Consider the following 17,194-nt stretch of genomic DNA (forward strand, 5'->3'; position numbering starts at 1 on the left):
TTGGAGCTAAAGGCATGCCTGCTGCTCTGTACAACATCAGCTGTTACTGATAATTACGGGGCGGAAAAAATGTGGTGAAATGTTTGAGTCATGTAGAAACACACACAATGGAAGACAGAGACAGAATCAGAGCAGTGGCCATGTTTTGTGTGTCTGACCTGCGTAAGGTAGGAGAAGCAATGTCAGGGTACTTGGAGCCTGGCTGCCTGAGGCCTGACTGGCCTGCTGAAGTGGAGGTGGGGCTGGACTTCGGGGAGGTGGATAGTCCTGCTCCTGGGTCCTGATCTGACACGGTCACTTTCTCCTTGTCTGTCTGGTTTATGGTGATGGGACTTGAGCGGTCTGAACCCACTCTTCCGTCCCTGCGTTTGGCACCCGCTTGTGTCGCTGCCCCACCAGGTGACTTCCCACTTACATTAGAGTCAATGCTGCTGGAGCTAGAGCGATGCCCGCTGCGCCCCGCTGCCACCCCACTGGAGGATTTAGCTGGTCTGGGTAGAGAGCGATACTGCAGGGTCACTTTGGAGCCTCCGCAGCTGAGCAGAATGCCATCATCCTGGGGCTGTGAGCCTTCCAGGCTAGTCTTGCGGACACCACTGATGCCTGCGCTTTTACCGAGGGCAGGTGAGGATTTGGGAACTTTGCCCAGTGTAGCTGAGCCGCTGGCGAGCGTTGCACCACTAGAGGTGATTAGAGTTCCAGTGGGCCCTGGAATCTTCTTGTATCCAAAAGAGCCTGTGGTGGGTGGACGTGCAATGCCAGAGGGGGGTTTCTTGCCTTCGTCTCCACTACTCTTCCCAGCATCTGAGGGTGAGCGCTGGATGCCAGCTGAACTCTTGGAAGCTGCCTTGCCTTTCTCTGAGGCCTTAGCATCATCAGTTTTTCCTGTCAATGTGCATAAACACAAAAATGTTTTCTCTCACTCAGCCTTTCACTCAGGTGCTTGTCCTGCCTTTTGTTCATGAACAACGTTGTTGTATAAAGTTGAGTATCTTATAAGTATACATGGCACAGAAATCAAGGTTCTCCGGGAGAAACCTACCTGGGCAAACCAGGTTTTCCTAATCCCCCACCCCAATTTTCGAAACCAGCTTTCCCATTGACATGACGGTTAAGTATTATTTAACTGTCATGTAAATGGGAAAGTGATACTGTAATACTTAATACCTCATATTTCCTTAGAAGGCAGACTGTAACATGGTTACTTAGGTGCATGTAAACCCAGTGACTGGTTAAATGGCTTTTCATTAAAACTACAAAATGCAAATTAATCTACCATGAATACAAAATAAATTTGTGTGCTCAGCCCAGCCCTCTATCTTACAGCTCCACTGTGCTGTGTACCATCTGCCCAGTATGGCATATGCATCTGCTTTGGTATTCTGTGGCCCTGTTTAGTCACTGCCACACTGCCTGTATTATCATACATGTAAAAATAGGTGTTTTTGCATAGTTCACCATTTCTTTCCCTGTCAAAGTGTCAAAGAACTGTTTACTTGTGTTTGTCAAAAATAATTATATTTTGGAGAAACTAAATGAACCACTTCTCTCCCTCAGTTCAGTCTATAGTGTTCTCTGTCTTATTTAAATAGTGTTTGGTTGAAGACTGTCCTACCTGGTGTTTTGAGGGCAGCAGAGGTACCCTTGGTTCTTGGTGGAGTGATGCCGACCTGGGCTGTCATGCCTCTCCTCCATGAGCCTGTCTGGGACATCTGGGCTAGTGCAGCAGCCTTCTGACTGGCATCTTCATACTGGCCCTGGGCTTGGGATGAAGAGGAGGAAGATGAAGGCTTCCATCGGGAGGAGCCAGTGCTGGGGTCCATGCTTGCATCCAGCTCGTCCTCTACCTTCTTTAGGTCCTCGGCTCCAGCCCAGCTGCTGCTCACCTCCTGGTCTGCATGCTTGGATCTGATTCCTCTCTGTGACTGGAGGAGGGCACAATTATAAAACTGATTTTCTGGAGTATTTGTAACTAAACATTGAAGTTGGCATTATATAAACAGTTCATACATATAATACATAAATGGACCCTAACACTCAAGCAAGAAGATAAAATGGTAAATGCCTCAGATATGATCTTTTAAAAAGTGACAGTTAACAAAATAAAATATAAGTCCTTGTTCAAACATAGCAGCAGCATGTGTGCCTGTGTGCAAAGTCATACTGTTGCTATCTTTGGAATCGCCTGTGTCCAGGTCTCCTGTTTTGGGAAGCATACAAACACACCTACACTAACACACCCACAGCAGTGATAACTAGCCTACCTTGACAGATGGCCAGTCTCCCTAGCAACATTCGAGTCTCTTAAGATCCCAGTCTGTTGAGTATTTCATCAGGGGCCAAAGAAACTTGGCAGAAAATACAGCAAAAGTCTCAGAGGAGTGCTAAGCAATAGTATTCAATGAGCAGAAAATTCCCTCAGCTGTGATTTCAGAGCTCACAAAGAGACGGGTCTTGGGTTCACATTAAACCAACATGCTTATAACTGCATGTGAGGGAGTATAATTAGACCTTTTAGTGCTCATTTTTCAATTGGTTTCTCTAACCATTTATTATTTATTAGTGTTGAACTACCAGAAAGCAGGGCAGCAGAGGCTCAGGTGTCCTAACTTTATTTCATAGGATAGATCAAGATCCCAAACACACCTGATCCTGTGTTTGTCATACTGGCTTAGTCTTCCAAATGCCACAATCCAAGAATAGTGTGTAATGCAACAGGACTAATGCCTGCTTCGCTTCAGGAGTTTATCCTTAAGACCATGAACCTGTGAAGAACTTCCTGCCTTTCCAAGGCACAATCTTTGAGTGTTTTCAGACCTGTAATTCATTTGCTCTGGTCCAAATCAGTGATGTTCTTTCATAGATAGATAAATTCAAGCATTTTCATTTGCTCATATCTATAGCATTATCTAGGCAATATAGAAAGTACCACTCTGCAGCAGATGCTGAATGCACTTTGAACACTTGGTGAAGAAGACATGCTGTCAACTAGCTGTTTTGCTAAACATGCTGTCAAACGGTGGGTCAAGGTCGTCTCATGTTCTTATCGCAAACAAACCAGGTCTAGAACTATTGGGGTGGCATTCCAAATAACCATAACCCTAAGCATATGAAAGAAGTGACTCATCATTCTTCATCTTCCCTGGGCTTTAGCCCTGCTGTGGAAATCACAACCCCTTTGAGAATAGTTACCCCAGGGAAGAATTCTGAACTTTACTCCTTGAAAAGAAGACAACCAAGAACCACACAGTGCTTTGAGCAAATACTAACATAGCAACATACTCGCAGTTTAAACGTTAACATGTGATTATTTAGAAGATATAATGTTCACCATCTTATTTTAGCATGTAAGCATATATTTGATAATGACATATAGCTGGGGTTGCCATCAATTAAATTTTGCAGATGTAGCCAAAGCATTGGGCAAAGTATTGATCAGCAAAACATTCTTACTGAGAATAAGTAACATCCCTTGTGGTGTGGATGTGTACTCATTGCCTAGCGGATGTGTCCTTACCTGGACTCCCTTGCTTTTGCGTGGAGTAGAGTAGGAGGGCGTGTTCAGATCGTCAGTACTGATGTTGTCTAATGTGTCACTCAGGCCACTGCTAACTGAGCTGCTGTCGTCCCAACTAGAGCAGGAGGAAAAAAGGGAAAAACAAAGGTTGGTAAGGTAAGGGTATCTTTTAGTTTGGCCAGTAATGCCAATGGGAAGTGTAAAAACATTTTTCTGACCTTGAAAAGCAGGGGCTCTGTGCTTTACTAACAAGAATGCACCCTGCACTCCAGCTGCTATTATCATCCCAATACTCAAGCCTTTCTTTAAAACGAAACAATTGCAGGAAAAAAATTGTAGTTTTTGCACTGTCCACTGACAAGCTAGGCTAGCAGACTAGTAGATCACTCATAATTACCCCATTTGTCTCTTTAGACGGCTGTGCTCTTTTTTGGGCAACACTGACTTGTGAGTATTATAGATGTTGGGTCATTAATTGTTAAGATTCTCATTAACTCGGAGTTTGTGGAGGAATAAAATGATCATTATTTAGCTGTTGGTGAAGATTGGTGGACACGAAGAGCCCCACAAATGAGGAGCATGTGGATCAAATTGCCACACAAACACAGTTTAATTACTGCACAGCACAGTAAACTCCTATATGGTTCTCCAATCTGCAAGCTCATTTTCTGATATCAGGCATAATAAATCTGCTATCAGACATAATAAATCACCTTCTGTTACTAAATATTAGCTCTCTTAGCTTCTTTGCCTTTATTGCCCACCCCCTCACAGACACAGACACACTCACACATACACGTGATAGTCAACTAGCACCGCAGTAGTGGGAACTCACATAGACAAATACAGTATACACACAGACATCCAAGACACTAATTGGTTTCCATGCCAACATGTCAAATCTCATCTGCATCTGTGTTTGCCTTAATGTGTGTATGTGTACAATACACCCCACTGTTAATTTGCATAATGAGATGAATAGATCCAGGCGCACAGACACACAGATGACAATCAATACTAACAACATGAATGTTCACACTGCCCATGCTGGGAAGTGTTTTTTAACAATACACTCCATCGACAGACCTAAGAGGACTGGTTATATGCCTGATTCCAAACACAACCTGCATTTATCAATAAAAACAGAAACAACTCAAGAAGCAAATGACATTTTGCAACAAGTCATCTATAAACCCTCAGAGATGAGGATGAAAACGGAAAGCAGAAGGACTGAAAATGACAGAATAATGACTCATTTTTGAAAGGCTCACAAAAAATAGGAGGGAGGGAAATGTGGGCGAGCTGCGGATTCGTGTGCTGTATAGTGGATGTCCGAGTGGAAAAATGGCAGTATTTTAAATGTTTGTTCAGAAAACCAAAATCATGTAAGACTGTAGCGTAAAACATGCTTACCATTCATTAGGTTTTATTAAATAGATTTAATAGAATCGAAAAAAACAAATATCAAGATAGAAGCTCAGTCACAGCTGTTAAGATATCTGAGGAAATTGTAGAGCTTCTGCAGAGTTTGCATGTTGAAATTAATAGATGCCCTATTTATATCTGACACCTGTAAAAGGTTTGTAATGAATGCAGTGCAGATCAGACACCTTACAACCTAGTTCTCCACTGATGCAGTGTGAAATTGATTTTCTCTGAGGACAGATTTGGAATGAGCGCCATTTATCTTCACAGCCAAAATCTGAGTCTGGCTCCCATTTGTGGAGTAAAAAATTTGCACAGTAATCAGCCACAACATTGATACCACCTGTTGGTTATATTGTTATGGCAGACAGGGGTCAGCATGGGAAAGATGATATGCTGCTCACAATATCAACAGGTTTCCGAGGGCACATGCTGACCCCTGCCCACCATTATTTATGCATTTAGAAAGGAAAAAAAGCCCATGACAAGAGGGCTTTGTGTTTTTGAATACTAAAATCCATTTCTTATTAAGCAATTTTTAATTTGTCACTGACTTAGTGCCTTAGTAATGATTCAAACAAGGCACCTCAGTTGTAAATTTAACTTTGAGCTGTTTACAGCTTTAACAAAGTAAAAAGGAAGCTTTGGTAAGACTAAGCCTTAGTTGTACTCTGATATCAAACAGAAGTCAAACCATGTGTTTGAGTGAATGTGTATCTGCATGCACCAGACTTCTGCAAACAAATCCTTTGGAAATCAATGGCTTTGAAACATGCCTGGCTTTTATCCTTTTAATATCTCTCATCTGCACTTAAGCCCATCTTTGCCAATATCGTGGGCTCTGTTTTAAGTTTAGGGCAACTACTTTCGTGCTTCCGACTTCTGACAGTATATTAGGATGAAATATGCAGTTGATTCTGGGCGTCGCCTTCAAGTCGTACTGTCGACAGGGGCTGCTGGGTCACCTTGACAATCTGACTTAAAGTTACGCTCGGCTCAGCTTTACTTGGCCTCAGGAGTGACAGGGGAGTTGCACTGCAGTCTGCTCACTTCCTCCGAGAGTGGCCTTTAGTGCGTGACAGACAACTGGAGCAGACAGAGCGAAAGTTAACACTCCCCCCAACATGAACCAGTCCAAAGAGACTTGGATATGCTCCAAAAAAAGGTTTTGTCTGCAGATAACAGAAACGTCTTTCTCTATGTATATGCATATTTATTTGCTATAACTATACATTATACTATAACTACACATTCTGGAAGCACATAGGCACTAGATGCAGTGAGAGAAACATGCTTTAAAGATGATATTGTGGAGCGATCAAAGGCACAGATGGTGATTTTTGAGTAAATCCCTTATGACTAGCTGTACCTCTAAAGTATATTTCAAGCTTCTTTTATAAGTATAAAAAGTTCACTTTCACCATATCCCTGTTAATTCTTCCAAACTCAGACACACTGAACATGATAACAGAAAGTGCAGCACATTTACATGGGTAATATGATAAGAGGAATAGTGATACAGCAGTCAGAGGATGGTTAGTTGTAGAATCTATCGTCCTAACAGGAAAAGCAGAGGCAGATGGCTGTGAAGAAGCTCATTGCCTTCTAATTCTTATCTAAATATGAGAATAAGTTTCCCTTGGCTGCAACGTGACAACCCTTTCCTTCCATGGTGGTCCCTCTCATACAATATTGAAACTCATCTTTCTGGAGAATTAGTCTGAACTGTGAATAATATGATTTAAATAATTTCTTAGTTAATTCTCGCTTAATTAGCATAATGAGTCACAGTGAATTGGTCTTGGAGTCTTAAACACAATGCAAACATGCCCTTTGGCTTTTGCATTTACTTCTCTGAATTTTTTAGGCAATTATTTCTTACTTAACAAAGTGCATTACTTTAAGAAAACTGAAAGGAGTTAACCTGCATGTTGAAAAGCAAAAAATGAGCAGATCACCTGTAAAAAAATTCTGAACTTGTGAACATATCTCTGTGTCTGCTGATGTCTTGTTCCCACAGCAAATACTGAGGTGCCACAGTGCAACGCACGTAAATGAGCATGATGTAACTTCAGCTTCAGTTTAATGACAACATTTTGTTCAGAAGTGATGGAACAATAAACTCCAGGATTTTCCAATGTTGTTTATACATATATGTACTTAACAATCTTTATCAAGATAGAGATTTATGCCAACATCCTAACAACATTGGAATACTGATAAAAGAAAGCAAATTTTAGCATGCTAACAATGAACAATTAGCCAAAAACACAGCTGAAGACAGACATGAAAGACTATTCGAATTTCATATCAATCCAGCCAACTGCTGTTGAGATATTTCGGTCTAGACCACATTGGTGAATCCACATCCTGACACACAGACACTGACATCAAGCTAAATATTTCACCAGGCAGACTCCCTGGATCAGCTCCAACTGCTCTGACACAACGTTGGTGAAACAAGCTCCTCCCCTCCAACCTGCATGCGTTTACATTCACGTCACTACTTCTCCTACGGTGGGGAGGGGTATACTCGAAACTAGCACAGGCAAACTCACTAACCCTACACCGAAGTTGGACATTTGTGACATAACTTCTTAAATTAACAATGAGCAACAATGTACAGAGCAGAATGCTTGGAAGGAGACGGCTGTGGAGGATACTGGCTTCTCTGCCATGTTTCAGAAGCAAGCCAGTGAAATGGGCAGATGATGCGAAACAAGTCAGTCTCCCTCAAAATCCATCTGAAACTGTACTGTATTTCCCTCGTGATGGGTCTGTTGACTCGGATGCCCTACATAGTGCAACCTTTTATCAGTCACTTTACAGCAGAAGAAATATTGAATTGTATGATAACTAGTGCTATAAAAAGATTTGACCTGTTTTCAAATCCCTTGAACCTATTGGGAAAAGCATACAAAGGCTTTAAAAAAAACACTCTCACCAGATCCTGTCAAGGTGCCTTCACCTACGTACTGAATCCCAAGTTTGGGCAACACTGCCCATAAGATAAAGACATTTAGGTAGGAAGATATCAATTCAGCACAGAAAAGGACAAATTACATGAGCATGAAAAGGCCATTTCCCTGCAAATTCTATTGAAGAACCTTGATTTTGTCTTGCTGCACCCATGCTGGGATTGTACTGCTGTGGCTCAACTCAACCATGCCAACATTTTCTCCATGCAATATTCAATACACTGGTACACTTGTTCTCTCTACAAGCCAGAGGAAAAATGCTATTAGCAGCATGAACGAAGAATAAGACCAGTGATTACGATATGTCATGGAAATAAATGAGATTTTGATGAAGGGCTCCAAAAATATATTCCAGATAAATACTGCTGAGGCAAGTCAAGCTGGGATGTCCTACAGATGAGGCAATGCAACAGTCCGTCAGAGGACATAACAAAAACTGTGGAATAAAACTGAAACTATGAAGTGAGACTTGTTTGGATTTCCAAATAGCTTGCATCTCACATATCAAAGTCTTTTCACTCATCCCAAAAAACATTTAAATATTTTTTAAAAATCTCTATATCTAGATCTATCTATCTATCAACATAGCAATAACTTCACTTAGAAGATCTTAAGTAATCTATCTATCGATCTTCTAAGTAAAGAGAAGTTATTACTGTTGCTTGATGTTTAAATGATTGATTATGATGTTCACACTGTACATTTTCTCTATTTAGGATCATTGATATAAACACTTCAGTCCCTGATGCTGTTACTGTTTCTTCTCTCTCCCCCACATATACACGCACACATAAAGAACAAGGCTCTGTAATGTAAATGAAAAGCACTCATTCTCATTTGTCTGTACCATAATCCCAGTTAATGCCACTGAGCTCTTGCAATTACACTTTATATCCATGCAAATGACTTAACACTTCTTGTCCTGCCTTTTGCTCACTTTCTCTGGTAAAGAGCAAGAGACTATCAAAGCAAATTACACACTCGCTCAACTTAAACGCAACAAAAAAAAAAGCACCAAATGGCTTGTACAGGCTTGTAACAGAAGTTGTGTGTAGTTTCTATCTTAGCTGTCAACTCACCTGCAATAGGATGGATGCTGCGTGTCTTCTTGTCACAAAAGATGTTTGCTTTGATTTGTTCTACCACGCCTACTGCCACAGGAGGCAAAACCTTACCTGGCAGAGAAGCGAGACGCTGTGAAATGACTGAGAGTCCAGAGAGGAAATGGGAAGGAGAGACAGAGAGAGAGGGGAAGAAAGGACTACTTCACTCTCCCACTTTCACCCCATACCACTGCTGCCAGCTCCCACTCCCTTCTCTTCATCTCCCCTCCCCTTCTTACCAGGATGGGCCTCAGCCCTTGGAGAGGCAGTGAGACATGTCGTCAGTACCTGGTTACCAAGGGTTAATTAAAGGAGGATGACAACACAGAATTGAGCCAAGTGAAGAAGGAAGCACTTTGCTGGATGAAAGCCGACTGTGCTTCCTCTGACTGGAAGTGATCTCATGCATAATACGTGAGATGGCTCAAAAGAATATGTCCATACAGCGTTTGCGGGGGGACATTATACATGACTTTCGTCTCTCATTCACTCAACCAGGCTTTTGGTGGGCACTACAGCAAGAACAAAAGGATAATCTAGGGAGAGTACCATAAAATTCTTTATCAGCATCACCCTTATCATAGCCACCCACAATCTGTTAGTGGCTTTTGGTGAAATGACAGATGACAGTAAATGATGAGTGAATTTCTAAAAACCTCTTTTCTTACCACACTTTTTTTCTCACTACATCAAATCACTACTGTGTTAAAGAGAGGCAAAGTGGGTGTTTGTCCACAAAAAATGTCTGATTAATTTTTTCACAGTTTTTTGTGCTACAGGAACCGAAAAATCTTTTGAATGTTTACAAAAAATGTAATCAGATTCATCATTGACTGTGGGACCCACGCCTGCTTAGCACAACTCAATTAAAGAAAAGAACAGAGTGACCTTGGAAGGATGAGCTGGAAATGTGTCTGTTGCCAAGCAGTGACAGACAGCAGGACGTCAGTGCTGCCTGGGTGGGCTGGTAAAGACGTCCAGGATTCCTACTGCAATGCAGTCAAAGACGACAACAAAATCTTTACCCGTTCGGCAGCAAAGGCTTTCCAGCAGGCTGATACATCACAGCAGGGGTTTGTTCGAGTGTTTAGCACACTGCTGACAAACATGTAAACAAATAGCCCACATAAGTGCTCACAACAGCTGGCTCCATCATTGACCTGTTCTTCCTCTGGCCTGAAAAGAGATAAACTTGCTAGATGAAATACAGTGTACCCTGGGGGCTGGTACTTCTGTATTTCCCTAAAAATATGAGTAGCAGTTGTACAAAGAGGTTCTAGAAGAGCAGCTTGAAAGTAGAACTGAAACACTTTGTTAATTAATTCATCGTGCAACAGGAAGAGAGCTGTGATGGTCACTTTAGGTTAAAATGTCCAATATCCAAGCATCTTTTTTTTTTTTTTTTTTTTTGTCCTTTTGGATTATACCGTGAGTTCGGGGTCGCCGCGGCGGAACATTGTCTGCATGTTGATTTGGCACAGGTTTCACACCGGTTGCCTGATGCAACCCTTCTAACGTGCTTGGACCGGCACTGCACAGCTGGGGATAGCCAGGACCAAACGGGATCAAACCACTGACCCTGTATCCAAGAATCCTAAATGTAAATGTGGGTTAAATGTGTGGGTGTTCTTAAATTTTGTTTTAGAGCCAAATTTCAAATCTTTATAATATGTAAAATAAGTGAAGTGAAAGGTTTAAAAAATAGCATTCAGAGACAGTCTTAGTCATTAGTATGGGAGGGGCAACAAATAAACAGACACTCACCAAACCTGGTAAGGGTGGAAGGTTGGAAAGCATTGGTCAGATAGTGGACATCAGAGGGCCAAGTGGCTATGGCTTTCTGCTCTGTGTGGCAGATGACTTGGCAAACTATACAACACCAAAACCCTACTGTTCTGGCACAGAAGAACCTTTATCTATCTGGGATTATGGCATTACAGTGTTGATAGACACAGGCTGCAGCATGGCAGCTCTGCCAAGCCCCTCAGCTGACATGTGGATTCAACCACCAGCAATCTCGGCATGTGTCCAGAATCAATGATGAGCAACCGATGACTGACTGTGTCTCAGTGGGAAATATTCTTGACAAGGTTGACGGAAATAATTTAATGTCTGTCTTCTTGAAACCTGACAAATAAATAAGATTCAAGCCGTACAAAAATAGCAATAGTAATGAAGACTCATTTTCAGTTCTTTAGGTTGTTATGTTATGATCTTGTTTAGGTCATTTGGGGTCTTTGGTCAGAAAGAGAGAAACACATGCGTCGGTACCATCCAGCTTCATAAACACTGGACTGCTGTAATTATCCCATGACACTCGTCGTTTAACAAGATTACATTTTCATAATCCACAACAGAGTCAGGCTCCATGGCAGTAAAAGAGAATTAGCAATGCTAGGAGCTTTGTCGATTCTTATCTTCACAAACTCATTAGGCCCGTCAGATGATGAATAGAGTCATATCCTCAATAACTTTAAACAAAATTGATTGATGTAGCTGACGACAAAGCCCTTTAGTGTTTTTATCCTAAAATCTATCCTATATTTACACAGGGAGTCTTGACTCAGTCCATTAGCAAAACTGCAGATGTCTACAGCCACACTGGTTCACTGGGGGAAAAAAAACTTGAATCTCTCTCCACCATCCCAAATCCTACATTAGACCTTCCAATTTTGAGACCAAGCAGAACTAACTATTAAATTAAATAGAAAACTGCTCAAAAACCACTTTATCCAATTTAGGGACACAATACAGTTTTAAATGATAACAACTAAACTTGATGCTGTTATTGCTAAATCGCTTTTTCATTTCATCATAACATGATATCAATTGTGTGACAAAGAAGAACAAAGGAGATTCAGGTTTAAAAAAATAAAACACGCAGACAATTTTTCAAATGAATTCCCAATCCAAGTTAATTCTCAGGGGCACAAGCTCTGCCTCAATAGTCAAATAAGCTGCAGCCTTCTCTGCTGTAAACACCCCAGCTTTTAACTAGAAAAACTTATTTGATTAAAAGTTTTAAATTACCAGAGCATTAAGACTCTAGGTATATTGGAGCCATTTGTGAAAATCGAAGAATTCAGTTTCTTTCTAATGCCGCACTACATCACCACAGTGTTCACCTTCCTGTTCTATTCTAATGTTTCACATCACATTACTGTAATTCTGTGGTACAACAGCTGGACCTGCACATGTAGGTGCATTTATATGTTAATCTTTTAAAGGCATTCAAAAATATTCCCTACAGCACACAAACATAACCCCCATACAATACACTGTGCCAGGCAGTGACTAGGATAATTCATCAGATCTTAAAACATGGAATTTATTAAGAACTTCAAAATGCAATGAGGTTCATCTGCTGGCTAGTTATGACTCAGAGCGCAGCAGGCGCAAATCAGAGATGCAACAGTCTCACAGGTGATCTGTCCACCTGGTCCCATCATGCTGGACCTGAGGCTGAAGGGATATTGCTGGGTGAGGTCAGACCTCTGACAGGTCCCATATGGTCAAGTTCTAGTTCATCTCACACGGGCCATTTCAGCGACTAAACATTCTGTTCTTATCATAGTCATAGATACTAGTCTCTTCTATTAAGTGTCAACACATCAAAACTCATACATGCAGACATTTGTTGTGTTAGCATAGTGAAAACAAATATTCTTCCTGCAGCTTACAAAGTTTGACAGTTATGAAAACAAACAAATGTATTTTCTTGCCAAAAGATAGAGGGATGTTGATATCAATCTCCAGTCTGCTGATTAAGGCCGAAAATGGTAAATTTCACTACTGATGAAACGATCACACATTTTCCTTCTCTGTTAAAAACTTGCTAGTTTAAAGATGCTGGTTTGGAGATATTTTTCAGAACCAGGCCTTTTCTGTCTTTATGTTTGCTCACCGGCTACTGGCTTTAGCTACTGTATTTATTCAGTATATGCTCACAGCATGAAAGACTAATATTAAACATATTTCCACCATGTTCAAACTAGAGTTTGAAACATTTGCATTAGTTGAACATGAAATCCCAAAACATGACAGAACGTTCATAACTGTAATTTATAAAATTGCTTCATTGAGTGTAACAGTTTATGTGACATTAGTGCTGAATAAAATCTGAAACTGAAAATTTTTAAATTATTAGCAGAAGTTAAACTGTGGTGCATTTTTTTCCACAGAGGTTCATTTTTAATTATACTCAAATATAAAAAGAAAAACAAAGGGGTTGGTGGAGGGTACATATTTCTAAAATATTTATGATATTATATTCAATTCAATTCAATTCAATTCAACTTTATTTATATAGCGCCAATTCACAACAAAGTCATCTCAGGGCACTTTACAGAATAAAGTCAAGATTATAAAGATATATAAAGAGAACCCAACAATTCCCCCTGGAGCAAGCCATAGGCAACAGTGGAGAGGAAAAACTCCCTTTAACGGAAGAAACCTCCAGCAGAACCAGGCTCAGGGTGGACGGCCATCTGCCTCGACCGGTTGGGGTGAGTGGAAAGGGGAGAGAGAAAAGAACAGAGCAACAAAAAGCAATAACAAAACATCGGGCAGATTGGTAGGACCAGTAGCTGCACGCTGGAAGACACACAGCTTCAAAGCCGGGGGACACCTGCAGAAAGGGACAGAGAGAGGGGGACAGAGGAGGACAAAGACAACTACGGGAGAGAACACACAGAGTTAATGACATACAGTGGTGAGAATTGCGGGGTGAGAGGAGAGGAGAGATGGTCAAGAGGAGGAAAGGAGCTCAGTGCATTGGGGGGTGGGTCCCCCAGCAGTCTAAGCCTATGGCAGCATAACTATAACTAACTATATGCTTTATTAAAGAGGAAGGTTTTAAGCTTAGACTTAAAAGTAGAGAGGGTGTCTGCTTCCCGAATTTGAACTGGGAGCTGGTTCCACAAGAGAGGAGCTTGATAGCTAAAGGCTCTACCTCCCATTCTACTTTTGGAAATTCTGGGAACCACAAGTAGGCCTGCATTCTGAGAGCGAAGTGGTCTACTGGGATGATATGGTGCTATGAGGTCTTCTATATATGATGGAGCCTGACCATTCAGAGCTTTATATGTAAGAAGCAGGGTTTTAAATTCTATTCTAAATTTAATGGGAAGCCAATGGAGAGAAGCTAGTGAAGGTGAAATATGATCTCTCTTGCTAGTTCCAGTCAGCACTCTTGCTGCAGCATTTTGGATTAATTGCAGGCTCTTTAGGGAGTTACTGGGGCATCCTGAAACTAGGGAATTACAGTAGTCCAACCTAGAAGTAACAAATGCATGGACCAGTTTTTCGGCATCACTTTGAGACAGTATGCTCCTAATTTTGGCAATGTTCCGTAGGTGGAAGAAGGCTGTTCTAGAGATTTGTTTTATATGTGACTTAAAGGACAGATCCTGATCAAAAATAACTCCAAGGTTCCTTGCAGTAGTACTGGAGGCCAGACTTATGCCATCTAGGGTAACAATATGGTTGGACATCATATCTCTGATATTTTTGGGCCCAAATACTATGACTTCAGTTTTGTCTGAGTTTAAAAGTAAAAAATTGTGGGACATCCAGGCCTTGATGTCTTGTAGGCATGCTTGAAGCTTTATTAACTGATTATTTTCATCTGGTTCCATAGATAAATATAGCTGGGTATCATCAGCATAACAGTGGAAATTTATGGAGTGTTTTCTAATAATGTTGCCTAAAGGAGACATATATAAAGTAAAAAGTATTGGTCCTAACACAGAGCCTTGTGGAACTCCATAGCTAACCTTTGTGTGCATGGAGGATTCATCATTAACATGAACAAATTGAAATCTATCAGACAGATAGGATTTAAACCAACCTAGTGCAGTTCCTGTAATTCCAATTTCATGTTCCAGTCTCTGTAATAAAATGTTATGATCAATGGTATCAAATGCGGCACTAAGATCTAACAGAACAAGTATAGAGATGAGTCCATTATCTGAGGCCATGAGAAGATCGTTGGTGACTTTTACCAGTGCTGTTTCTGTACTATGATGAACTCTAAATCCTGACTGAAACTCTTCATACAAATTATTCCTATGAAGGTGATCACATAATTGTTTTGCGACTACTTTTTCAATTATTTTAGAAATAAAGGGGAGATTAGATATTGGTCTGTAATTGGCTAAAACACCTGGGTCAAGACAGGGTTTTTTAAGTAATGGTTTAATTACAGCTACCTTATAGGCCTGTGGTACATAGCCTGTTTCTAAAGATAGATTGATGATATCTAATATGAACGTATCTATTAAGGGTAAAGCTTCCTTGAGCAGCTTAGTTGGAATAGGGTCTAGCAGACAGGTTGTTGGTTTAGATGAGGTAATAATTGAAGTTAGCTCAGAGAGATCTATGGGTAAAAAGCAGTCTAACAGGGAGTGGGGCCTTATCCATGATTCTAGCACTGCTGTACATGAAGATCTATCTGTAATTTTTGGGGGGAGGATCTGGTGAATACTTTCTCTAATAGCTACAATTTTATTCATAAAGAAGGTCATGAAGTCATTGCTGCTCAAAGTTAAGGGAATAGTAGGCTCAACAGAACTATGGCTCTTAGTCAGCCTGGCTACAGTGCTGAACAGAAACCGGGGGTTGTTCTTGTTTTCTTCTATTAATGATGAATAATATGCTGTTCTGGCATCACTGAGAGCTTTTTTGTACGTTTTTAAACTATTTTTCCAGGCTAAATGAGATTCTTCTAACTTTCTGGAACGCCACTTCCTTTCTAACTTTCGTGTTTCCTGTTTTAAGTTGCGTGTTTGTGAACTATACCATGGAGATCGCCTCTGCTGATTTATTGCCTTCTTTTTTAGAGGGGCAACACTATCGAGTATTGTACGTAGTGAGGCTGCAGAATTGATATGATTTCTTTTTTATGAATAAACAAATAACATGAATAATATGCTACAGTAACGGTCATGCTGTCTTTCACCTTTCAGTCACACCAGATGAAAAACCTGCCCCTGACAGACAGAGTTGTAGATCACTGTCAGAGGAGCATATGGTCTCACAAATAGTCATGATGAGAGTCACTTTAGCAAAGGGGTCATAACAGAATACTTTAAGTGTAAATTTCATACCAAACAGTCACACTTTTGCAGGACATTCCAATTTATGATATACTAACCAGAGAATACCAGTAGTATTTAAAGCTTTAGTTGAAGTTGAATAATAATATTTTTCTCACTGTACTTTGTTAAAATGTACTTAAACTGGATGGTTCATGCAAAAGTACTGAAACAGCACATTGTGGGCATGAAGGGGAAAATGTGCAGTTCATTTCAGTACAGACATTTTGAGAAGTGTGACAGGGTTTTTTGGACAAAAATGAAATAAGCTTGATGTCTTGTTATTTCATCACTGCCCATTCGGTAACTTTTTGCCTTCACTGATTAATTCAGGAAGTACAGTAATTAATGAGAATACCGAACTTCCCTTGGGGGATATTATGAAAAATCTTAATATTAATCATAAATACAGAGAAAAGTGTCTGTAATTGAAGATTCAATGCCAGAGAATAAGAAATAGGAGGAAAGTTCTGCTTCCAAAAAATTAAAACTTCCCCTTGAGCTCCTCAGAATGATTAGATGGTTAATTAGTGTGTTTGTGTGGGCTGCAATTTCCCGGTTTCTGGAAGGAAATGTATGTGCGTGCAAGCACCTGCACAAAGGAGGACACACATTAGCATGAACACACACACAAAAGCAAAACACAGCTGGGTACATAAATCCTCAATAACCTTCTCCCAATTACCATCAGAGTCTAAGTTCAGTCTGTGTGTCTGTGGGCTTTTCATTAAGGTGGAAAGACCAAAAAAAGACAAACGTCTGCAAGACAGAAAAAGACTGAAGAGTGCCAGAAAACTTCAGAAAGCTAGAAAGCAGAAACATTCAAATGCTGCAATTAGAAGTGCAACGTGACAGAGGATACTTTCTTCCAAAGTGATGCCCCTGGCAGTGACGAACTACACAGAAAGCTATATAATGCCTGGCTTTGTCACTGATGGCGCAAAACCTCTTCCCCAAATCTTCTCGCTGCTTACAGCAGCACCGCCGAGCTCCACAGCTTCACCACGCCTGTTACTGATCCTGCAGAGTGACAGCCTGGATCCTGCTGTTCAGCAACTCAGACATATGCAGCACATG

The 17,194-nt window shown here is 40.8% G+C and overlaps 1 protein-coding gene across 13 annotated transcripts in view; it reads right to left on the reverse strand.

Moving 5' to 3' along the window:
- Nucleotides 1-17,194, reverse strand: part of nav3 (neuron navigator 3) — a 361,175-nt gene that overhangs the window by 37,289 nt on the left and 306,692 nt on the right. For all 13 annotated transcript variants that reach the window (XM_067489701.1, XM_067489702.1, XM_067489700.1 and 10 more), the window contains 3 exons: nt 3,518-3,632; nt 1,616-1,925; nt 159-885 (listed from right to left, as the gene is read on the reverse strand). In XM_067489701.1, coding sequence (XP_067345802.1) covers nt 159-885; nt 1,616-1,925; nt 3,518-3,632 — 1,152 coding nt within the window. The remainder of the gene's footprint in view (nt 1-158; nt 886-1,615; nt 1,926-3,517; nt 3,633-17,194) is intronic.

The sequence above is a fragment of the Channa argus genome, chromosome 21, assembly GCF_033026475.1.
Source record: "Channa argus isolate prfri chromosome 21, Channa argus male v1.0, whole genome shotgun sequence".
Classification (NCBI taxonomy): domain Eukaryota; kingdom Metazoa; phylum Chordata; class Actinopteri; order Anabantiformes; family Channidae; genus Channa; species Channa argus.